This window comes from Oryx dammah, unplaced genomic scaffold (genome assembly GCF_014754425.2).
Source record: "Oryx dammah isolate SB20612 unplaced genomic scaffold, SCBI_Odam_1.1 HiC_scaffold_5, whole genome shotgun sequence".
Lineage (NCBI taxonomy): Eukaryota > Metazoa > Chordata > Mammalia > Artiodactyla > Bovidae > Oryx > Oryx dammah.
In genome coordinates, this window is record NW_024070189.1 from 68,906,748 (window position 1) to 68,933,354 (window position 26,607).

General features: G+C 39.1%; 1 protein-coding gene and 1 pseudogene across 1 annotated transcript; both read right to left on the reverse strand.

Annotated features, from left to right (window-relative positions):
• Positions 1–1,196: 1,196 nt before the first annotated feature.
• Positions 1,197–2,303, reverse strand: LOC120864523 (annotated as a pseudogene).
• Positions 2,304–25,000: 22,697 nt separating this feature from the next.
• On the reverse strand, positions 25,001–25,954 carry LOC120864525 (putative olfactory receptor 2W6). The gene has a single exon (XM_040241591.1). It carries the CDS (start codon positions 25,952–25,954, stop codon positions 25,001–25,003), a length of 954 nt encoding a protein of 317 aa, XP_040097525.1.
• Positions 25,955–26,607: the final 653 nt, after the last annotated feature.

A 26,607-nucleotide genomic window follows, 5' to 3' on the forward strand; every position in this document is an offset into this window, starting at 1 on the left:
GTCCATCCATGTTGCTGTATATGACATTATTTCATTCTTTTTCATGGCTGAATAATATTCCTTTTTATATATGCACCACATTGTCTTTATCCATTCTTCTGTTGATGGACATTTAGGTTACTTCCATTTCTTGGCTATTGTAAACAATGCTGCAATAAACATTGGGGTGAATATATCCTTTCGGACAACTTTTTTCTCCAGATATATGACCAAAAGAGGGATTGTAGGATCGTATGGTAGCTCTATTTTTAGTTTTTTAAGACATCTCCATACTGTTCACCTCAGTGGCTGTACAATTTACTTGTCCACCAACAATGTGGGAGGGTTTTGTTTTCTCTACATCCTCTCCAGCATTTGTTGTTTGTGGATTTTTTGATGGGAGCCATTCTGATTAGCATGATTTTGAATTGTATTTCTCTATTAGCAACATTGAACATCTTTTCATGTGTCTCTTAGCCATCAGTATGTCCTCTTTGGAGAAGTGTCTCTTTAGGTTTTCTGTCCATTTTTTATTTTGTTTTGATGATATTAAGCCACTTAAGCTGTTTGTAAATTTTAGAGACTAATTCATTATCGATCACATCATTTGCAAATATTTTCTCCCATTCTGTGGGTTATCTGTAAACTTTCTTTAGGATTTCCTTTACTGTACAAAATGTTTTTGAGTTTAAGTGGGTCTCATTTATTTATTTTTGCATTTATTTCCATTACTCAGATAATGGAAACAGATTTTTAAAAAAGAATTACTGTGATTTATGTAACTGTGTTCTGCCTATGTTCTCCTGTAAGAGTTTTATAATATCTGGTCTCACATTTAGGCCTTTAATCCATTTTGAACTTATTCTGTACATAGTGTTAAAGAATATTCTAATTTCATTTTTTTACAGGTAACTATTCAGTTTTCCCACCACTATTTACTGAAGAGACTGTCTTTCCAACATTGTGTAGTCCTGCCTCCTTTGTCATTGATTAATTGACCGTAGGCACATGGGCTTATTTCTGGGTTTTCCATGCTGTTCCACTGATCTATATTTCTATTTTTGTGCCAGTACAATACCATTATTTTTTAATTTTATTATTTATTTATTTTAATACAAAGCTTTGGCATTAGCAGTTTTATGAAAAATAAAATGTACTAAAAATAAATGCTTGTGTGGCATGATTGATAAATGATGCATAAACATAGGTTCTTTTTGCCTTCAAGGCAATCAGTCAGAAAGCAGTTTTTCCTTCTTCAAAACTATCCTACCTCATTAGCATTCAACTAGCTGTGGCTTTGATGATCACATAGCAGTGTGACAGCACTGAGGAAGCCATAACAGTCAATAGTAAATTGTTCTTTTGTTACTGCGATGTTGAGCTCTCTTGTTCTAGGAGTGTGCTCCCCATCCTGAGGAAGTGAGATCCCCAAGTTGTGGCTCCAGGCCAAACAAGTTGTCACTGGAGAGCTCACCTAGGGCTATTTTCAGTTAACTACTTGGGCTCTGGTAAGTCTTTCCATATCAAATGCTATTTAATCAGTACCCAGCAAATTTGGCACAATTCCCAGAGCCTTCAAGATATTCAGTTTGTGCATGGTACAGGTACAATGTTCACTAAGTCAGGGATCCACACAGGATTTGTAGAATACATGCTTGCGGGGAGAATCTGGACAATATCATTCTGTTTATAGCTTTCCATGCAGAATGCACAATGATCAAAGTCTGGATCTGTTTCCTTACCACCCTTTTTCACTGTTCTGGTTGTCTATTTGCTGATGGCTTTCTTGGCTATCTCCAAAAGGAAGCTGGTTCCTGCCCCCGGGCATTGGTGTACCTGATCTTCTGAATGAAGTAGAATATAAGCCATGCTGAAGAAATAATCATCAAAACAACAAAAGATATTGACACAACGACTAAAAAGCCACGGCTGAAGTTCTTCCGCGGCATCTGAGTTCCAATAGCTATTGTCATTTGTACAGAGATATTTTTCTCCAGATAACTCAAAATATCATTACCTCTCAATTCTGTAATCATGACAATAATAGTATCTCCAGTGCCTGGATGAGTCATGGTGACTGGCTCTTCTTTGGCTATATTATTGTAGATGACTAGAGCAACTGCATTGTGGAAAACAGGCAGGCCATGATATTTTTCTCTTTAAAGGTGCAATTTCCCCTCTGTAGCAAGGCAATCCACGGTTTGATGTTAGGAGGGAAAGAACCGTGTTTGAAGATCACAGGCCAGATGATCAGCTACTCCATGGATGGGCATCAGTGCCAGGAACTGACGGCTTCGGCCTTGGGCAAGCTCGTAGCGCTCGCGATGGATGCAGGGTGTAAAAAGAGGTGCCGCGGCTGGGCTCCCCACCGTCGCGTTGATGAGTGCAGCGTAGCACTCCTGGCTCGCGTTGTCCAACCACGCTGTCACAGGCTGCTGGAGCGCGGCAAACCAGGCGGCGCACCAGCGCAGCACCGCTCACAGTCCCTCTGGGCCGCCAAGGTCGCTCGCCTAGGGGGCTCCCAGGCCTCTGGGAGAGGCGGGACGGCGCCTCAGACCCTGCAGCACGGACGCATGCCCGAGGCCCGTGCCAAGTTCGGCACTCCTGGGCGCCAGCGCCACAGAACCGCTGCTCGGCCCACCTCCAGGACACGCCAACGGGGCCCTTCTACAGCGGGTCAGGCAGCGCCTGGTCGTCTCCTCTGGGTCACTCCAGGGCCTGATTGGCGGGCCCACTCCATCCCCTGTGGCCGGTCCCGCTGAGTGGGGGCTCCTCAGGAGAATGCCTGCAATACTGATAATGCCTGCAATTTTGATAACTAGCTTTGTAGTACAGTTTGAAGTCAGGGAACCTGATTCATCCAGCTCCATTTATCTTACTGCAGATTGCTTTGGCTATTTGTGGTCTTTTGTGTCTCCGTATAAATTTTAAGTTTTTGCTGTTGTTATTCTAGTTCCAAGAAAAAAACAGCATTGGTAACTTGATACCGATTGCATCAAATCTGTAGATTGCTTAGGGTAGTATAGTCATTTTGACAATATCCATCTTTCAATGCAAGAGCAAGGTACAGCTTTCCATCTCTAGTCTTTGATTTCTTTCATCACGGTATTACAGTTTTCAGAGTACAAATCTTTTGCCTCCAGAGGTAGGTTTATTCCTAGGTATTTTACTCTTTTTGATGCCATGGTAATTGGGGTTGTTTCCTGAATTTCTCTTTCTGATATTTTATTGTTAGTGTTAAGGTATGCAGCAGGTTTCTGTGTGTTAATTTTGTAACCTGCAACTTTACCAAATTCATTGATGTGCTCTAGCAGTTTTCTGGAAGCATCTTTAGATTTTTAATGTATACTATCATTTCATTTGCAAACAGTGACAGTTTTACTTCTTTTCAAATTTGGAGTCCTTTTACTTGTTTTTCTTCTGTGATTGCTGTAGCTAGGACTTCCAAAGATTGTTGAATAAAAGTGAAAAGGGTGGACATCCTTGTCTTGTTCCTGATCTTAGAGGAAATGTTTTCAACTTTTTACTGCTGAGTATAATATTATCTGTAGGTTTGTCACATATGGCCTTTATTATGTTGAGGTAGGTTCCCTCTATGCCCACTTTCTGGAGAGTTTTTATCATAATTAGATGCTGAACTTTGTCAAAGCTTTTCCTACATTTATTGAGATGATGTGTTTTTATTCTTCAGTGTGTTGATGTGGTATATCACACTGACTTATTTGATACTGAAAAATCCTAACATCCCTGGGATAAATTCCACTTGATCATAGTGTACGAACCTTTTAACATATTGTTGGATTCAGATTGCTAGTATTGTGTTAAGGAATTTTGTATCTATGTTCATCAGTGATATTGATCTTTATTTCGTTTTTTGTGGTATCTTTGTCTGGTTTTGGGGTCAGGATGATGTTTACCTCATAGAATGGGTTTGGGAGATTTCCTTCCTCTGCAACTTTCTGAAACAGTTTCAGAAAGATAGGTGTTAGCGCTTACCTGAATGTTTGATAGAATTCACCTGTGAAGCCATCTTGTCCTGTACTTTTGTTTGTTGGAAGTTTTTTAATCACAATTTCAAATTCATTAGTTGTGATTGATCTGTTCATATTTTCTATTTCTTGCTGGTTCAGTCTTGGGAGACGGTACCTTTCTAAGATTATTTCCATTTATTCCAGGTTATCCATGTTATTTGCATGCAGTTCCTCTTAGTAGTCTCTTAATATCCTTTGTATTTCTGTGATGTCAATTGTAACTTCACTTTATTTCTAATTTTATTGATTTGAGCCCTCTCCCTTTTTTCTTGATGAGTCTGGTTAAAAGTTTATCAAATTTGTTTATTTTTTCAAAGAACCAGCTTTTAGTCATTCTTCAACTCTGTTTCATTTTTTGTGCTCTGAATGGTATGGTTTCTTACCTTCTACTGACATTAGGTTCTGTTTTTTTCCTTCTTCTCCAGTCAGTTTAGGTGTAAAGTTAGGTTATTTATTTGAGATTTTTCTTGTTTCATGAGGTAAGACTGTATTGCTATAATCTTTCCACTTAGAACTGCTTTTGCTGCATCCCATAGGTTTTGGCTCACTGTGCTTTCATTTTCATTTGTCTCTAGGTATTTTTTTATTTCCTCTTTGATTTCTTCAGTGATCCATTGGCTGTTCAGTAGTATATCGTTAAGCCTCTATGTGCTTGTGTTTTTACTAATCTCCTAGCGATGTGCTTGGAAGAGATGCTTCATATGAATTTAGTTCCGTTCAGTCACTCAGTCGTGTCTGACTCTGCAACCCTATGGAATGCAGCATGCCAGGCTTCCCTATCCATCACCAATTTCCGGAGCTTGCTCAAATTCAAGTACATTGAGTCGATGATGCCATCCAACCATCTCATCTTCTGTTGTCCCCTTCTCCTCCCACCTTCAATCTTTACCAGCATCAAGGTCTTTTCCAATAAGTCAGTTTTTCACATCAGGTGGCCAAAGTATTGGAGTTTCAGCTTCAGCATCAGTCCTTCCAATGAGCACCCAGGACTGATCTCCTTTAGGATGGACTGGTTGGATCTCCTTGCAGTCCAAGGGACTTGCAAGAGTCTTCTCCAACACCACAGTTCAAAAGCATCAATTCTTTGGTGCTCAGCTTTCTTTATAGTCCAGCTCTCACATCCATACATGAGTACTGGAAAAACCATAGCCTTGACTAGACGGACCTTTGTTGGCAAAGTAATGCCTCTACTTTTGAATATGCTATCTAGGTTTGTCATAGCTTTCCTTACAAGGAGCAAGTGTCTTTTAATTTCATGGCGGTAGTCACCATCTGCAGATTTTGTAGCCCAAGAAAATAAAATAAGTGGTAGAGCAGGGGAAAAAAATGTCACCCAGAATATTTTTCTATTCCTACAAAAATAAACATTACTGACTCTATGATCTAAGGAGTCTAATGTAATCAACACACCACTAGTTGGTTCCCTAGTCCCCTGGGAATGTGCCCATTAAGAGATCAGCCTTAATAAGAGAAATGTTATAAATCTGAATCAATTCACAGCCTCCATCCCTATGTTCAATTTTACTTGGGCCTGGGAGCAAGGCTGGCAAAAGAGAGTGACTAATATCTACTGGAAGAGATCCATCTCTGCAGTGCAGATTTATATAGGACATAGTTATCACGTTCTGTACCTCTTTCAAGAAGTTCAGCTACAGCTTCTTTCCAGATTTCTGTCATTAACTTCCCAGCCCTTTTCTTGTCAAATCCCTGAACAAAACACCAGCCTGTTAGGCAATGACCAGAAATCAGTGCATATCCAAACTCAGTTGCACATCTCCTTCCATGAAAATTAAGAGCCAGATGAACTACCTGTAATCTTCCCACTATCTATAATGTGGGGATAGAAAATGTCTCTATACCACTATCTTACAGGATGCTCAGAGGGGACTGTGACATAATAATGACAATTTTTTTCTACTGCTTGTGTATAATTTAGATTAATCTATAAATAGGCCCTTGCTTAGAAGTAGGTCAGTAGTGACCTAGGGAGTCAGAGAAGTAACATGAATTGGGAAAAGAGTTAATGGAGTCACTGACAATTTTTACCTTGTTTAGTACCCAAAAATAAAAAGAACAAATGGTGGAAAATCATAATTTTAAAATCATTAGATGAAAACTTTCAAGATCTGTAGAACAATGTCAGTCTGAAAACTGAAAAATATTCCTGACTCCTTGAAAAGATGAATAAAAAATATCTCCTGGTATTTGAATGTACTATTATTTTCTTTGCCTGTTCATGGTTTAATTTAAAATTAGTATTCAAGATTTTAGAGCCTCCAAACATAGAAGCAAGGAACAGGACAGGAGTACCCACTGGGATACCCATTTTCCCAAGCATGCATCATCCTCTTGATCTCAAGACTGGATGCCAATTCAACACAGTAGTGCAGGTATTCTTCAGTTTATTTAGAAATAGTTGCCCAAACACATCACCCCAGAACCATGGAGGACAGCATTGAACTCTGCTTATCTCTTAGCCTATCTCTGGCACAAAGAAGAATTATAAGAATTACTAGCATTTTCTTTCAGTTGTTTTAAATGGCCAGGCTGATAGGTCATTTACTAACCCAACTGCTACCTATCTGTGCTACTGAATTCAAGTCCATACTGCTCACTGTACAGTTTGGAGCTGATGACCCAAAACTTATTTGATGTAGCAAAAGGAGCTGTAAGAGTGAAGTTTATAGCAATATAATCTTACCTTAGGAAACAAGAGACATTTCAAATCAACAACCTAACCTTATACCTAAATCAATTAGAAAAAAAAAAAAGAAAGAAAGAAAGAAAGCCCACAAAATTAGTAGAAGGAAAGAAATCATATATATTAGAGCAGATATAAATGAAAAAGAAATTAAGATAGCAATGGTAAAAAAATCAATGACAGTAACAGCTGTTTCTTTTAGAAGATAAGCAAAATTGATAAACATTTACCAGACTCATCAAAAAAAAAATAAGACTCAATAAAATTAGAAATAAAAACAGAGAAGTTGCAACTGATACTGCAGAAATAGAAAGAATCATAAGAGACCACTACAAACAACTACATTCCAATGAAATGGATAAACTGGAAGAAATGGACAAATTTTTAGAAAAGTACAATCTTTTAAGACTGAACTAGGAAGAAATAGAAAATATGAACAGACCAATTACAAGCACTGAAACTGTAGCTTATTAAAAATCTTCCAACAAACAGAAGCTCAGGGCCATATGGTTTCACAGGTGGATTCCCTCAAATGCTTAGAGAAGAGCTAACATCTGTACTGCTCAAGCTCTTCCAAAACTTGCAGAGAGAGGAACACTCCCAAATTCATTCTATGAGGCTACCATCACCATGGTACCAAAACAAAAGATATAACAAAAAAAGAAAATTAATGCCATTCTCCCAAATCATCCCACCCTCTCCCTCTCCCACAGAGTCCAAAAGACTGTTCTATATATCTGTGTCTCTTTTGCTGTCTCGCATACAGGGTTATTGTTACCATCTTTTTAAATTACATATATATGCGTTAGTATACTGTATTGGTATTTTTCTTTCTGGCTTACTTCACTCTGTATAATCGGCTCCAGTTTCATCCACCTCATTAGAACTGATTCAAATGTATTCTTTTTAATGGCTGAGTAATACTCCATTGTGTATATGTACCACAGCTTTCTTATCCATTCATCTGCTGATGGACATCTGTATGTATAATATCATATAAGAAACAAATTGCCAGTCTAGGTTTGATGCAGGGTGCAGGATGCTTGGGGCTGGTGCACTGGGATGACCCGGAGGGATGGTGTGGGCGGGGGCACGGGGAGAGGTCAGAGGAGTGTTTGGGATTGGGAACACGTGTACACCCATGGCGGATTCATGTTGATGTGTGGCAAAACCAATACAATATTGTAAAGTAAAAAAAAAAAAAGAAAGAAAGAAAATTACATGTCGTTATCACTGATGAACATAGATGCAAAAATCCTCAACAAAATAGTAGAAGAATCCAACAACACAATAAAAAGAATCATATACCATGATCAAGTGAGATATATCCCAGGGATGCAAAGATTCTTCAATATGAAAACCAATACAATATTGTAAAGTAATTAACCTCCAATTAAAATAAATAAATTTATATTTTTTAAAAAAAGAAAGGTATCTTGGGATATAGGGCATGAAAGGAGTTATTAAAGATTGAGGGCCATTTAAAAAAAAATCGACCAATGTGATACACCATATTAAAACTGAAGGATTAAAAAGTATATGATAATCTCAATAGATACCAAAAAAGCTTTCAACAAAATTCAAAAGCTATTTACAATTAAAAAAAAAAAAAACTTTCCAGAAAGAGGGCATAGAAGGAACCTCCCTCTACATAATAAAGATCGTATATGACCATATATGAAAAACTCACATCAAACATCGCTCTTAATGGTGAAAAACTGAAAGCATTTGCTGTAAGATCAGGAATAAGACAAGAGTGTCCACTCTCATCACTATTATTTAACATAGTTTTGGAAGTCATAGCCATGGCAATCACAGAAGTAAAAGATATAAAAGTAATCCAGATGGAAAAGAAGTAAAACTGTGTCTGCTTGATACCATATGCATGATACCATACATAGAAAATCCTAAAGATGCCACCAGAAAATTACTTAACCCAATTAATGGATTTAGTAAAGTTGCATGATGAAAATTAAGACACAGAAATTTCTTGCATTCCATAAGTTAATAAAAAAAATCAGAAAGAGAAATTAAAGAAACAACCCTATTCACCATTGCAACAAAAAGAATGAAATACCTAGGAATGTCTACCTATTGAGAAAAAAGATCTGTATGCAGAAAATTGTAAGACACTGATAAAAGAAATCAAACATGACAGTAACAGAAGGGGAAATGCACTATGTTACTGAATTCAGTTCAGTTCAGTTGCTCAGTCATGTCAAACTCTTTGAGACTCCATGGACTGCAACATGCCAGGCTTCGCTGTCCATCACCAACTCCAGGATCTTACACAAACCCACATCCATCAAATCGGTGATGCCATCCAACCATCTCATTTTCTGTCATCCCCTCCTCCTCTCACCTTCAATCTTTCCCAGCATCAGGGTCTTTTCCAATGAGTCAGTTCTTGCCATCAGATGGCCAAAGTATTGGAGCTTCAGCTTCAGCATCAGTCCTTCCAATGAATATTCAGGACCGATTTCCTTTAGGATGAACTGATGGATCTCCTTGCATTCCAAGGGACTCTGAAGAGTCTCCTTCAACACCACAGTTCAACAGCATCGATTCTCCGGCACTCAGCTTTCTTTATAGTCCAGCTCTCATATCCATACATGACTACTGGAAAAACCATAGCTTTGACTAGACAGACCTTTGTCAGCGAAGTGTCTAGGTTGGTCATAGATTTTCTTCCAAGGAGCAAGCGTCTTTTAATTTCATGGCTGCAGTCACCATCTGCTGTGAATTTGGAGTCCAAAAAAAAAAAAAAACTAAAGTCTGTCAACTGTTTCCATTGTTTCCCCATCTACTTGCCATGAAGTGATGGGACCAGATGCCATGATCTTCATTTTCTGAATGTTGAGTTTTAAGCCAACTTTTTCACTCTCCTCTTTTACTTTCATCAAGAGGCTCTTTAGTTCTTCTTCACTTTCTGCCATAAGGGTGGTGTCATCTGCATATCTGAAGTTATTGATATTTCTCCCAGCAATCTTGATTACAGCTTGTGCTTCATCCAGCCCAGCATTTCGCATGATATATTCTGTGTATAAGTTAAATAAGCAGGGTGACAATATACAGCCTTGATGTACTCCTTTCCCGATTTGGAATCAGTCTGTTGTTCCATGTCCTGTTCTAACTGTTGCTTCCTGACCTGCATACAGATTTCTCAGGAGATGGGTCAGGTGGTCTGGTATTCCCATCTCTTTCAGAATTTTCCACAGTTTATTGTGATCCACACAGTCAAAAGCTTTGGTATAGTCAATAAAGCAGAAGTAAACATTTTTCTGGAACTATCTTGCTTTTCCAATGATCCAGCAGATGTTGGCAATTTGACCTCTGGTTCCTCTGCCTTTTCCAAATCTAACTTGAACATCTGGAAGTTCACGGTTCACATACTGTTGAATCCTGGCTTGGAGAATTTTGAGCATTACTTTGCTAGCGTGTGAGATGAGTGCAATTGTGGGATAGTTTGGACATTCTTTGGCATTGTCTTTCTTTGGGATTGGAATGAAAACTGACCTTTTCTGGTCCTGTGGCCACTGCTGAGTTTTCCAAATTTGCTGGCATATTGTGTGCAACACTTTCACAGCAGCATCTTTCAGGATTCCTGGATTGGAATAATCAATATTTTGAAAATTACTATGCTACTCAAAACAATCTACAGATTCACTACAATCCCAAGCAAATTGTCAATGGCATTTTTCACAGAACTAGAAAAAAATTTCACAATTTGTGTGGAAACACAAAAGACCCTGAATAACTAAAGCAATCTTGAAAAGAAAAACGGAGCTGGAGGAATCAGGCTCCTTGACTTCAGATTATACAAAAAAGCTACAGCTTTGTAATCAAAGCTGTTTATTACAAAACAGTAGGGTACTGGTCCGAAAATAGAAACACAGATTTTTTTGAACAGCGTAGAAAGCCCTACACACCTATGGGCATCTTATCTGACAAATTGGGCAAAAATATACATTGGAGAAAAAACAGCCTCTTCAATAAGTGGCACTGGGAAAACTGAACCGATATGTATAAAAGAATGAAATTAGAACATCTCCTAACTCAATACATAAAAATAACCTCAAAATAGATTAAAATACCTAAAGGTGAGGCTAGAATCTATAAATCTCTTAGAAGAAAACAGGCGGAACACTCTTTGATGTATGACAGCAAGATGCTATTAGATCAGCATCCTAGAGTAACAGAGAAATAAAAACAAAAATAAACAAATGAGCCCTAATTAAACTTAAAAGTTTTTGCACAGCAAAGCAAACCATAAACAAGTTGAAAATACAACCCTCAGAATGAGAGAAAATATTTGCAAATGAAGCTACTGAAAAGAATTAATCTCCAAAATATACAAGTAGCTCATGCAGCTCAAAATCAAAAAACATTTAAAAACTGGGCCAAAGACCTAAAGAGACATTTCTCCAAAGAAAACATACAGATGACTGACAAACATGTGAAAAGATTTCAACATTGTTCATTATTAGAGAAATGCAAACCAAAGCTAAAATAAATTATCAACTCACACCAATCAGAATTGTAATCATCAAAAAATCTACAAACAGTAAATGCTGGAGAGGATGTAGACAAAAGGAAATCCTCTTGCACTCTTGGTGGAAAGGTAAATGGACACAAACACTATGGAGAATAGTATGGAGAGTCCTTAAAAATTAAAAATAGAATTACCATATGACAGTAATCCCATTACTGGGCATATACCCTGAGAAAACCATAATTCAAAAAGACTTATTTAAAACAATTATCCTTCATTTAAAAAATAAATTAATTTTTTAAAAAAAGACACAGGTATCCCAATGTTCATTTCAGCACCATCTACAATAGCGACGACGTGGTAGCAATCTAGATGTCTATCAATAGAGGAATTGATAAAGAAGTTGTGGCACAAATATATAATGGACTATTACTCAGACATAAATGTAGGAGACAGGAAGAATAGAAGAAAAACAGGCCCCGGCAAGGGCTGAAGAAGGACTTTATAATTAATGATAAACTGGATACTTTAAGGCATGAGACTCTTGGAACAAGTCCAGAGGGAACAGTTCATAAACTGGAAAACAGGATAGGATCCTGGGGTTGGAAAACAGACCTCAGACTGTTTTCCAACTGGCATCTCAGAGTCACATTTTTTACATATCTGGAGGAAAATCTATAAATAAGAATATTAGTCTTAGTTACTGATTTGTTATTGATTACTGTTTCTTTGTTACTCAATGGTTAATGATCACTTTGTTCTTTGGCCCTGAAGGCCACATGAGTTATGGCTTAACTCCCTGCACAATCCTTCCTTCACAGCTGAGAGTATAATATAGCTGGCATGGATTCAGTTTCAGCACCTTCACCTTGGAGTGGTGTTGGTCCCCTGATCCTCATCTTTTACTGGAAAAAGTTGGTTTAAAGCTCAACATTCAGAAAACAAAGATCACAGCATCTGGTCCCATCACTTCATGGGAAATAGATGGGGAAACAGTGGAAACAGTGGCAGACTTTATTTTGGGGGGCTCTAAAATCACTGCAGATGGTGATTGCAGCCATGAAATTAAAAGACGCTTACTCCTTGGAAGAAAAGTTATGACCAACCTAGATAGCGTATTCAAAAGCAGAGACATTACTTTGCCAACTAAGGTCCATCTAGTCAAGGCTGTTTTTCCTGTGGTCATGTATGGATGTGAGAGTTGGACTGTGAAGAAGGCTGAGCGCCGAAGGATTGATGCTTTTGAACTGTGGTGTTGGAGAAGACTCCTGAGAGACCCTTGGACTGCAAGGAGATCCAACCAATCCATTCTGAAGGAGATCAGCCCTGGGATTTCTTTGGAAGGAATGATGCTAAAGCTGAAACTCCAGTACTTTGGCCACCTCACGTGAAGAGTTGACTCATTGGAAAAGACTCTGATGGTGGGAGGGATTGGGGGCAGGAGAAGAAGAGGACGACAGAGAATGAGATGTCTGGATGGCATCACTGACTCGATGGACGTGAGTCTGAGTGAACTCTGGGAGTTGGTGATGCACAGGGAGGCCTGGCGTGCTGCGATTCATGGGGTCGCAAAGAGTCGGACACGACTGAGTGACTGAACTGAACTGAACTGTGTCGTGTTTTTCATTCTCCTACATCTTACTTTCAGAAACCCTGCTTGTCAAGCCAGACTCAACACATAAAAAAAGAACAAAATTTGGTCACTTGTAGATGAACTTAGAATCTGTTATACAGAGTGTGAAGTAAGTCAGGAAGAGAAAAGCAAATATCATATATTCATATATGTATATGGAAACTAAAAAATGGTACTAATGAACCTATTTTAGGACATGAATTGAGATGCAGGCATAGAGAATGGGCTTCTAGACACAATGGGGTAAGGAGAGGGTGGAACAAATTGAGAGGGTAGCATTGACATATATACACTACCATTTGTAAAACAGATAGCTAGAGACAAGCTGTTGTATAGTACAAGGAACTAATGGTGGGGGGGTGGGCAGGGGGAGGGAAGCTCAGAATGGAAGGAATATATGTGTAAATATAGCTGGTTCAGGAGAAGGCAATGGCGACCCACTCCAGTACTCTTGCCTGGAAAATCCCATGGGTGGAGGAACCTGATAGGCTGCAGTCAATGGGGTCGCTAAGAGTCGGACACGACTGAGTGACTTCACTTTCACTCTTCACTTTCATGTATTGGAGAAGGACATGGCAACCCACTCCAGTGTTCTTGCCTGGAGAATCCCAGGGACAGAGGAGCCTGGTGGGCTGCCGTCTATGGGGTCGCACAGAGTCGGACGCGACTGAAGCGACTTAGCAGCAGCATAGCTGGTTCAATTTGTTGTACAGCAGAAATTAACACAACATTGTAAAACAATTATACTTCTATTTAAAACAATAAATTAAAAAAATTTTTAAGGTTTTGGTGCAAGGAATAAGACTTTATTCAAAAAACCAACAAAACATGATTATGGCCTAGTGTCCTAAAGAGCCAGCTCAACTCAGAGTAGAATCCAGGCTTCTTCTAAGCTATGAAAAATACAGAAGCAGGAGGACCCAAGATTAAAGGGTACAGGTGTATTGCCGCCTGACCTTCAAGGGAAGCATAATCTTTCTTTGTTATTCACAAAGCTGAATTTGTTTGTGAATAGAAAATCTTTGTTGTTCACAAACCTGAATTTAAAACTCCTGTGACTGAAAGGGAATAGAATCTAAAAAAAGAATTTAAAATATATATAAAATATATATATATATAATGGGTTCACTTTGCTATATAGTAGAATCTAACACAGCATTGTAAATCAATTATACTTCAATAGCAAAATAATTTTTAAAAAGACTCCTATGAAACTTCAAGTTATTGGCAGTTATTTTACTTGACCTTCTTATCTCTTCCTATTTGCAAGGTTTCTAGACTAAAAGAGCATTTATCTACAAGAAGTAATGCTGTGTTATGCTTAGTCACTCAGTCACGTCCGACTCTTTGTTATCCCAGACTGTGGCCTGCCAGGCTCCTCTGTCCATGGGGATTCTCCAAGGAAGAATACTGGTTTGAGTTGCCATACCCTCCTCCAGGGGATCTTCCCAACTCAGGGATCCAACCCAGGTCTCCCACACTGCAGGCAGATTCTTTATTGCCTGAGCCACCAGGGAAACCCAAGAACACTGGAGTAAGTAGCCTATCCCTTCTCCAGGGGAATCTTCCCAACCCAGCATTTGAACGAGGTTTTCCCATATTGTGGGTGGATTCTTTAACAGCTGAGCTACCAGAGAAGTCCAAATGTATGCACATAGACAAGCAATCGTCAACAAAGAGACCAAGAATACGCAATGTAGGAAGGGCAGTGTTTTAAGTAAACAGTTTGGGGGAAACTGAATATCCACATGCAAAAGAATAAAATTGAACCCCTAGCTAACACCATACACATAAATAAACTAAGAATAGATTAAAGACTTACATGTTATAATCTGAAACTCCTAGAAGAAACCTGAAGGAAAGCCTTCATGGCGTTGGTCTTGGAGATGGGAAGCCCCAAGACGTAATAGTCATCACTAAACTGGAACTGAGGTTTGGGAACTTTCTTAAGGAAACTAAATGAGTTATTTGAGTACAAGCAACATTTTTCTAATGTTTAACTCAACATGAAGGGCTGAAGTAAAAGAATACTTAGGTTAAAGAATGAGAAAGGCAATTTCCACACAGTGTTAATTCTTTCTCTGTTACCTATGCTTTCTCTGTTACATATGCCAGAACCCAGATATACAGTTGAAGTGTGATTTTTTGCCTCAGAATGAAGTCAAGACTGAAAGGACACCAGTGATTCTACACAATTACTGGCCCCACATCCAATAGAAGTGTCACAAACCCACAAATAGAGCCATCTGGAGGCAGTGCAGCCAGAGGGATAGTGAGGGAACGTCTTCCTAAATAGAGTGAATTTCTGTCCTATTTGAGAGTAAGTCCTTAAGTTACAGTGAAAAGGAAAAAGATGCTTACATGTCTTGTTTGAAACTAGCCACTTATCTTTTTGTATCATGTGCCTTTCCTGCCCAATATATCAGAATCTTCTAGTGGAGACTAGAAGACGACCCTTATCAACTTGGCCCCCTTTTGTAGCAAACAGTTGCACACAGGTTTTGATGCCCTCTCACCCAAGCAAACAGACCCTAAGTCAACCCAAGCTCCCTTTGTGAATCCCCCAGTTTTCCCGCAGGGTCTCCTCACATGCTTACTCAAGCATGCACAGTCTGGAAATGAAGCCACATCTCCCACAGGGAGGGGAGCCAAGGAGATGCTTTCCTTCCATCTATCAGGAAACTGATCTGAGATGCGTTTCTGTGTGGGTATTTTTTTCACATCAACCAGTTCTCTGACACAAGTTGAACATCCTTACAATTTAATTGACACTATCTACCAGGAGATAGTGTCAGATTTCACAAGTTAAAGAATAGGTCCCACAAGACTGCACCCTACTTCAGACACCAATTATAAGTCCAGCTTGTCTAATTATACCAGTTATAAATAGGAGGTTACCATGACTTCCTTCTCAGGTTTGATTAATTTGTTAGAATGGCTCACAGAATTCAGGAGAACACTTTAATAACTGAATTATTCATCCATCCCAGAGGATAATAAAGATTATAAATAAATACTCAGATAAAGAGATATACAAGGTGGAGCCAGATAAGTCTCAAACATAAGAACTTCATCCTAATGGAGTTTGGGGTGTTCCACTCTCATAACACATGGATTTATTCTTGTTCACCAACTTGGAAACTCCCAAAAGCCTATACTTCTGATTTTTTATGGAAGCCTTACAACAAAGGCATTGTTGATTAAACCTATGAACTTTAGTGATTGATTCAACCTCCATCCTCACTCTTCTCTCCTGAGTTCAGGGGGTTGGGTGGAGGATGGGAAGGGCAGAACTAAAATTTTCAATTCTATAATCACTTAGTCGTTTCCTCTGGGAATGAGCCCCAATCTAGTGGTTATTTCCAAAAGCCACCCCATTAACATAAACTCAGGTGTGGCTGAAAGGGATTATTTCTTATTATTATTAATAACAAATCACATCCATTTTATCTTTATTGCTCTAAAACCATTTTAAAAACTGGATTCTTTACCAGCTGAGTTACCAGAGAAATCTAGAAATAACTAAATATTATAACAAAAGATGTTTCTATAGGTCTACTAATTCAGGAAATTATAGAAGTTTGGGGAGTTATGTGCCAGTACCTATGGACTGGGAATGAAGACTTACACATATATCTCACTTTATATCAAAATATTCACAATTTCATACAGCTACCAGTTCCCTGCTAAATGGAACACTAATACCCTCAGTTCAGTTCAGTTCAGTTCAGTCGCTCAGTCGTGTCCAACTCTTTGCGACTCCATGAATCGCAGCACGCCAGGCCTCCTTGTACCCATCACCAACTCCTGGAGTTCACTCAAACTCACATCCATCGAGTCGGTGATGCCATCCAGCCATCTCATCCTCTGTCGTCCCCTTCTCCTCCTACCCCCAATCCCTCCCAGCATCAGTCTTTTCCAATGAGTCAACTCCTCACATGAGGTGGCCAAAATACTGGAGCTTCAGCTTTAGCATCATTCCTTCCAAAGAACACCCAGGACTGATCTCCTTCAGAATGGATTGGTTGGATCTCCTTGCAGTCCAAGGGTCTCTCAGGAGTCTTCTCCCACACCACAGTTCAAAAGCATAAATTCTTCTGCACTCAGCTTTCTTCACAGTCCAACTCTCACATCCATACATGACCACTGGAAAGTTCCAGTAGTCATGTATGGATGTGAGAGTTGCCTTGACTAGACAGACCGTTGTTTGTAAAGTAATGTCTCTGCTTTTCAATATCCTATCTAGGCTGGTCATAACTTTCCTTCCAAGGAGTAAGCATGTTTTAATTTCATGGCTGCAGTCACCATCTGCAGTGATTTTGGAGCCCCCCAAATAAAGTCTGACACTGTTTCCACTGTTTCCCCATCTATTTCCCATGAAGTGATGGGACCGGATGCCATGATCTTCGTTTTCTATGTTTCACATGTTTATAGACACTTTGAAATTTCCTTTAAGAAACTACCAATTTATTCTCTTACAACAACATGTAGAAAGGCATACAGTCTCACTGTTGGATGAATGTTGAGCTTTAAGCCAACTTTTTCACTCTCCTCTTTTACCTTCATCAAGAGGCTTTTTAGTTCCTCTTCACTTTCTGCCATAAGGGTGGTGTCATCTGCATATCTGAGGTTATTGATATTTCCCCGGCAATCTTGATTCCAGCTTGTGCTTCTTCCAGCCCAGTGTTTCTCATCATGTACTCTGCATATAAGTTAAATAAGCAGGGTGACAATATACAGCCTTGACGTACTCCTTTTCTATTTGAAACCAGTCTGTTGTTCCATGTCCAGTTCTAACTGTTGCTTCCTGACCTGCATATAGGTTTCTCCTGGTCATGGCCAAACTCACCTCTGCCTTTGCCCTGCTTTCCCTTTAATTGATATTATAAGCCAGATATACTAGGCATCCTCTGTATTGCAGACACAGAGGTTAAAGTGATTTCCCCAATCTCAGAAAACTCTACTGTCTTCCACTTGGGTTGGGACAATTGTTAGGACAATTGTTAAAAGCTAGATAGTTGCGTAAATTGTTAAGAGCTAGATAGTATCCAAAGTATGAAGGTTAAAACCTGTAAATACACTCCGCATGGCAAGCTACTTAGTCCAAGACAGTAATAAAAGGTTTGAGAAATCAACCCAGAATAGTGCAGACTCAGAACTTCCTGGCAAGTTCTTTCACTAAGTATTTTATAGATATTTTTTTTGTCAACATGTACTATGTACATGTATATTCATTTTTTGAAGAAAGTGATGTTTCACATGTTTATAGACACTTTGAAATTTCCTTTAAGAAACTACCAATTTATTCTTTTACAACAACTTGTAGAAAGTCATACGGTCTCACTATTGGATGGATTATACTAACATTGGATTCTGTAGATCATTTCAGTCTTTGCTTGTCTATCTTACCTGTTTATTTTGCAATATTTGATCATTAGTGAGTTTTAACAACTTTTGAAATGTTTTGGGGGCTATTTGTTCTTTTGCACTAAATTTTTTCCCTTATTTTCATTGTTGTTTTTGTTGTTCTTTTACTTTGCTTATTGATTTAAATGAACATTTTATATATGAATTTATTTCCCTTTGTAATTATAAGTGGTGAATAATTTTTCCAGTTAGATGTTGCCTCTTGGTATTTTTTGTTTATTTGTTTTCTTTATGGAATAAAAGTTTTAAATTTCATGTATTAAATTCCATCAATCATGTATTTATGCCTTCTTAAGTTCATTATTTCATTTAATGAAATTAATTATAATTTTAATATGTTTTACATGTACAATCTGTTGGGGGGGGCTGGGGATGAAAAACAAGGAAATGATGTCATCAAGTTCATGAGGTGTTCAAGTTTATCAAATAAGCAAGCCAATAGCAAGTATAGATTAGAACAAGACAGGACTAATAATCAAGCAGGATGTGTCTGGAAGACATGACAGAAGGTCTGGAGTTGCCATAACAGTAGAGTTTATACCTCTCTTTTTTGCACGTAATTCTTTTATTTCTTTGGAAAATATTTCTTTATCTCACTGTTTACTAGTATTCACAGTAAGATGCACTGTTGTAACAGAAACCAACAATATAGTGACTCAAAGGAGATAAAGTTTATACAGGTGTAAGGTGCATCTCTGCTGTAGAAGATTGGCAACCATCAGTTGAAGAGCAAAGACTACTGACAAACAATAGATTTATTTGTTAACTGGCAATTAACCCTGTATATGAAATATAAACTTAGATGTGATCACCATCAGTTTGCTCTTAGAAAGATCACTTGATGCTTGCTTAAATCATATACCCCTACAGCTCATCTAATCTGGAGTTCATGCTCCCATGGGCCAGAGGCTTTCTAAATGCAGAACCCCAAATATGAGATTTGTGCTGTCAAGAAAGAAAAAGAAAAAAATGTGCAGTCTTCATATTTAGAAAGACTGTTAACCAGTGTTAAAATATGATCATCATCATCTTACTCTTCTTCAGCATCTTTGTCATAATCATCATTATCACTAAATTAGACTTTATTTAAGTAAGATTTCTGAATGGGTAGCTGTTCCCTTCTCCAGGGGATCTTCCCAACCCAGAGACTGAAACTAGGGCTCCCTCACTGCAGGCAGGAAGCCCTTCTGATATTAATAAAAGGGAAACAAAGACAAAAAATGATGGAATTGTATGCAGTGAAGTTACTATATGCTTTAGTTAGAATTCTATTTTGAACCACATCTACAAACTGGAATCATATTTAATGGTGAAAATTGTTGACATGAAAGCCTTCCTTATGGAAAAATGGCTTAGAGATATGTTTCTCTTTATAAAGGAAAGGGGTTCATTAAAGGAACTCAGCTATTCAAATTCTGTGTCATCATAATGAAGAACAATTTCTGTCTACATATAATTACTTAAAAACCTTTAAGTACATTTTGGTAAAATACAGAGGTTTTAATATTTCTCTCCTATAGGTAGATTCTGTTTGCTAGCTTTGTGAAGCTGCATTTGCTAGAATATATATTAGAGAAAGATGTGTTCACTAAAAATCAAATTATGGTTTTCATAAATCATTGAAAATGCTTGCAACCTTATCCTAATTGACTTTTATCAATCTTGATATACTTAACACTTCAGTTTTATTTTTTTTTTAATGGGTACATTAGAAGTGCTCATCAGGCTGTTTTCTTTCAGAAAAAATGAGCAAATATCATTTTGAATGATTAATCACCATTCTATATGATTTATTTCAATATAGCATAAAATCTTGTTCTAAGACTGTTGTTTATATAAAGTGAAGTGAGTGAGTGAAAGTCACTCAGTGGTGTTGACTCTTGGCGACCCCATGGACATCCATGGACATCCATGGAATTCTCCAGGCCAGAATACTGGAGTGGGTAACCTTTCCCTTCTCCAGAGGACCTTCCCAACCCAGGGATCCACCCAGGTCTCCTGCATTGCAGGCAGATTCTTTACCAGCTGAGCCACTAAGGAAGCCCAAGAATACTGGAGTGGGTAGCCTATCACTTCTCCAGCGGATCTTCCCAACCCAGGAATTGACCCAGAGTCTCCTGCATTGCAGGTGGATTCTTTACCAAATGAGCTATTAGGGAAGCCCTGTTGTTTATACAGTTCAGTTCAGTTCAGCTGCTCAGTCGTGTCCGACTCTTTGTAACCCCATGAATCACAGCACGCCAGGCCTCCCTGTCCATCACCAACTCCCAGAGTTCACTCAGACTCATGTCCATCGAGTCCGTGATGCCATCCAGCCATCTCATCTTCGGCCGTCCCCTTCTCCTCCTGCCCCCAATCCCTTCCAGCATCACACTAAATGCATTTGAAGTACCAAAAGCTACCAAGAGATGGTATACAAAGCCTGGGAGACACAAGTATAAATGTATCAAAACATTAGACAAAACAGTGAAAAAAATTCAGAGACTTTATAAGAGACACAAAGAAAGAAAAATTGAAACAACTTCCTTTTACTTGGAGAAATCAAAAAATAAAAATAGTACTGTAGATGTAGGCTCACTTGTCCTCTTTATTTTCTGCAATACCCATAACTTTTTAACTTCTGACAATTCAAAGAGAAAATCTGAGCAAAAAAATAAAAAGACAAATTTTATCTTGTCTGAGGAAACAACTATTTGAATATGCAGGAAAAACATGAGATTGAGTATAAACTTAAAGAATTTAGGATTTAAAAGTTAGCTAAAGCTTTTGCAAAGGTTAATTGAGACATACTTAATTTTATATAAGATTTTTGGAAAGTACTATAGAGACTGTATTAGTCAGAGTTCTCAGAGAAAGAGAGCCGATAGGATATATAGAGGTAGGGAGATTAGTAGATCTTTCAGTTCAGTTCAATTCAGTCTCTCAGTCGTGTCCAACTCTTTGCGACCCCATGAATCGCAGCACGCCAGGCCTCCCTGTGCATCACCAACTCCCAGAGTTCACTCAGACTCACGTCCATCGAGTCAGTGATACCATCCAGCCTTCTCCTCCTGCCCCCAATTCCTCCCAGCGTCAGAGTCTTTTCCAATGAGTCAACTCTTCGCATGAGGTGGCCAAAGTACTGGAGCTTCAGCTTTAGCATCATTCCCTCCAAAGAAATCCCAGGGCTGATCTCCTTCAGAATGGATTGGTTGGATATCCTTGCAGTCCAAGGGACTCTCAAGAGTATTCTCCAACACCACACTTCAAAAGCATCAATTCTTCGGCGCTCAGCCTTCTTCACAGTCCGACTCTCACATCCATACATGACCACTGGAAAAACCATAGCCTTGACTAGACGGACCTTAGTTGGCAAAGTAATGTCTCTGCTTTTCAATATGTTATCTAGGTTGGTCATAACTTTTCTTCCAAGGAGTAAGCGTCTTTTAATTTCATGGCTGCAGTCACCATCTGCAGTGATTTTGGAGCCCAAAAAAATAAAGTCTGACACTGTTTCCACTGCTTCCCCATCTATTTCCCATGAAGTGATGGGACCAGATGCCATGATCTTCATTTTCTGAATGTTGAGCTTTAAGCCAACTTTTTCGCTCTCCTCTTTCACTTTCATCAAGAGGCTTTTTAGTTCCTCTTCACTTTCTGCCATAAGGGTGGTGTCATCTGCATATCTGAGGTTATTGATATTTCTCCCGGCAATCTTGATTCCAGCTTGTGTTTCTTCCAGTCCAGCGTTTCTCATGATGTACTCTGCATATAAGTTAAATAAGCAGGGTGACAATATACAGCCTTGATGTACTCCTTTCCCAATTTGGAACCATCTGTCATTCCATGTCCAGTTCTAACTGTTGCTTCCTGACCTGCATACAGATTTCTCAAGAGGCGGGTTAGGTGGTCTGGTATTCCCATCTCGCTCAGAATCTTCCACAGTTTATTGTGGTCCACACAGTCAAAGGCTTTGACATAATCAATAAAGCAGAAATAGATGTTTTTCTGGAACTCTCTTGCTTTTTGATGATCCAGCAGATGTTGGCAATTTGATCTCTGGTTCCTCTGCCTTTTCGAAAACCAGCTTGAACATCAGGAAGTTCATGGTTCATGGATTGCTGAAGCCTGGCTTGGAGAATTTGGAGCATTACTTTACTAGCATGTGAGATGAGTGCCATTGTGCAGTAGTTTGAGCATTCTTTGGCATTGCCTTTCTTTGGGATTGGAATGAAAACTGACCTTTTCCAGTCCTGTGGCCACTGCTGAGTTTTCCAAATTTGCTGGCATATTGAGTGCAGCACTTTCACATCATCTTTCAGGATTTGAAATAGCTCTACTGGAATTCCGTCACCTCCACTAGCTTTGTTTGTAGTGATGCTTTCTAAGGCCCACTTGACTTCATATTCCAGAATGTCTGGCTCTAGATGAGTGATCACACCATCGTGATTATCCAGGTTGTGAAGATCTTTTTTGTACAGTTCTTCCATGTATTCTTGCCACCTCTTCTTAATATCTTCTGCTTCTGTTAGGTCCATTCCATTTCTGTCCTTTATCGAGCCCATCTTGGCATGAAATGTTCCCTTGGTATCTCTAATCTTCTTGAAGAGATCTCTAGTCTTTCCCATTCTGTTGTTTTCCTCTATTTCTTTGCATTGATCACTGAAGAAGGCTTTCTTATCTCTTCTTGCTATTCTTTGGAACTCTGCATTCAGATGCTTATATCTTTCCTTTTCTCCTTTGCTTTTCACCTCTCTTCTTTTCACAGCTATTTGTAAGGCCTCCCCAGACAGCCATTTTGCTTTTTTGCATTTCTTTTCCATGGGGATGGTCTTGATCCCTGTCTCCTGTACAATGTCACGAACCTCAGTCCATAGTTCATCAGGCACTCTATCTATCAGATCTAGGCCCTTAAATCTATTTCTCACTTCCACTGTATAATCATAAGGGATTTGATTTAGGTCATACCTGAATGGTCTAGCGGTTTACCCTACTTTCTTCAATTTATAGACAGATATTTAGAGAGGGGGTGAGAGAGAAAGAGAGATTATGTATCTACATAAGAAAGAAAATTTTAGAAATTGGCTCATGGGGTATAGGCGGCTGGAAAGTTTGAAATCTATAGAGCTAGCTGAAAACCCAGGAAAGAGCTGATGTTGTAACTAGAGTGCAAAGGCAGTTTGGGAACAGAATTCCCTCTTCCTTTTCCTCTGGTGACCTCTTTCTAAGACCTTCAAGTGATCAGATAAGACCTATTCTATGTTAGGTACTATGACTTAGCCAAGTGGACACTTGTTAACACAAGTTAACCATCATAAAGACTAACTAGTTCCTGGAAATAGTTGACATTTTAATATTTTAAAACTTATTCAGAGTTTCTTATCTTCACTTTACACTGTCAAGTCTAAGAAAAACAATGTGAAGCTCACTATGACTTGCCATTAAATCTTGAATCATTTTTACTTCAGAAATGTCAAAAGTGAAAATGCATGAGTTGACAAAACACAGCTCTATTTTCATAATAATTAGTTTCATTGTCAGCATTGTCATCATCATCATCATAATTTGTCCTGGAAAATTCTTTTATATCAAGAAGTTGTGTTTCCCTTTTTTCCCAGACTCTTCCTGTCCATGTGTTACCACACCACTATTCTCCTTCAGTGACTCTCTGTTTTTGAATTATTGAAACTTGTAATCCCTAATGCTTTCTCCAGTGGAGACATATGGCTTGCTTAGGAGCTTTTTCTGATAGAGACTCTTTTAGGAGGTGACTTTCAAACTTTTGTGTCCATGGTTTAGAGTAAGACATATACACTCACACAATTGATTCACCTTACTCTGTGTGATCCTCTGAAATTTTCTAATCTATTTTATGTTAACTCACTTTTAAATGCTTGTTAAAATTCATTGAATTGATTTCATGATCAGTAAGGTACATATGACTTAAAATTAAAAAGAAATATTGCTCTAACTGAAGCAGCTACAAATTGCTTACACAGGACAGAAGAAGGCAAGCAATGGCCTGAAGAATCAATAGTATCATATCCATGGGGGTCTGAAAAATTAAGAACTATAGGGTATATGAAATAGAACAAGTGTACCCCTAAATAGAACAAGTGTACCCCTAAAAAAGGAAAAGAAAGGGATGACAGGAAATGAGATGGTTGGATGACATCACTGATTCAATGGACATGAGTTTGAGCAAACTCCAAGAGATGGTGAAGGACAGGGAAGCCTGGTGTGCTACAATCCATGGGGTCTCAAAGACGCACATGACCTGGTGACTGAAAACAACAACAAACACAAAATAATGGTCATTCTCTCTCACATACACACACACACACACACACACACACACAAACATACATGTCCACACACGTATTGTTCTGACACAATGCCTCCTTTCCTGTGTATTTGACCTGAAACTGACATTACAGATCTCTGGAATCAGAGTCACAAGTTAGCTGCAAAGAAACAATTACCTCCCTGTAAAACTCCACTGAGTAGTACATTATCCTTTGTGATTAGCTGGCACATTATCTTTTGTAACTATAATAACTCTGTCATTTTGCAGAAAATAGAGGGTCTGTCCATCTGCAAGTAAGGAAACAAGTTACTGAGAAAAGGGCCCCTGAAAGAGAGAAGACCCTGCTTTATAACATTTCAGCATTATACAAGGAATTGTGCATTGTTATTGTCCTGGAACAGAGCAGTTTTCATGGACGAAAGAATCTCAGGATGAGTACTGCCAGCCTACATCAGTGCCTTCCTGCATCCAATGGGCTGTGGTCTTTCCCAAGAACCTTCCGCATGGCCCACTTCACATCCTTGTTCCTCAGCGTGTAGATGAAGGGATTCAGAGTGGGGGTCACTAGGCAGTAGAAGAGGGTGAGAAACTTGCCCTGGTCCTGGCTCGCTGTATTCCCAGGCTGCATATACATGTAGATGATGCTGCTGTAGAAAAGAGATACCACAACCATGTGGGAGGAGCAGGTGTTAAAGGCCTTTTGCCTCCCTGCTGCAGACTGGATCCGCAGCACCGCAGCTGCAATATAACCATAGGAGACAAGTATCATTGTGAGAGGCACAAGAACGATGGGAATGGCCAGGAAGAAAGCCAAGCCTTCAACCCAACTGGTGTCCACACAGGAGATTCGAATGATAGCAGGCATCTCACACACAAAGTGGTTGATGCGGCGATGACCACATCTCCCTAGGGACATCGTCAGTGGGGACATCAAGATGGAGTTGGCAATCCCACTAAGCCATGCGAAGGCTGCCAGCTGCAGGCACAGCTGCGGGTGCATGATGGTCCTGTACTGAAGCGGCTTGCACACAGCCGCAAAGCGGTCATAGGCCATGACAGAGAGTAGAATGCACTCAATTCCCCCCACAGAGAGGAAGGCAAAGAGCTGGATGACACAACCCACATAGGTGATGGTTTTGTATGGGCCCCAGAGGTTGACCAACATCTGGGGAATGCTGCTGGTTGTGTAGCAGAGATCCAGGAGAGACAGGTTACTGAGGAAGAAGTACATAGGGGTATGCAGTTGAGGATCCACCAGGGAGAGAAAGATGATCGTGGAGTTGCCAGCAACAGCCAGAAAGTAAAAGATCATGTTGACAAAAAACAGGACCATCTCCAGCTTTGGCCGGTCAGAGAACCCAAGCAAAATGAAATCTCCTCCAGAGCTCTCATTGTTTCTCTCCATCACCTTTGGCTTGATAAACCTATTTTAATATGTGTTCTATTATCCATACAGAAAAGGTGCATCTTATTTTATCCCACAGTAAGAACACTTTTTATTTTGCTACCCACACTATTTAAATGGACTGTATTTCCACCTGATTACTGGGAATTGCAGAGCAAGGCATTAAGTAAAGATGTGTGCATGCATGCTAAGTCGCTTCAGTCGTGTCCAACTCTTTGTGACCCTATGGAGTTGGCCATGCTTCTTTGTCCATGGGATTCTCCAGGCAAGAATACTGGAGTGGGTTGCCATGCCCTCCTCCAGGGGATCTTCCAGACCCAGGGATCGAACCCACATCTCCTGTGGCTCCTGCAATGCCGGCAGATTCTCTACCACTGAGCTACCAGGGAAGCCCTTAAACAAAGACATTTGGCTGTAAAGGGATGGAAGTTATAAATTTTGTTTCAGTAGCCTCTAATACGGTCAAGTGAGTTAAGTGAATAAATCTTTTAAATATATATATATATTGATATACTCAAAAATAAAGTAATTCGAGGGGCAGCAATCATACTTCTATCAGATTCTGCTAACATTGAGCCCATTTCCTCTTTACTAACTGATAAATTCTCCCCTTAAATTTATGGACAATAGCTTCAATTAATATTATCAGTGCT

Excerpts from the sequence above, each read along its gene's own strand:
- LOC120864525 (XM_040241591.1), bottom strand. The coding sequence starts at position 25,954 with ATGGAGAGAAACAATGAGAGCTCTGGAGGAGATTTCATTTTGCTTGGG.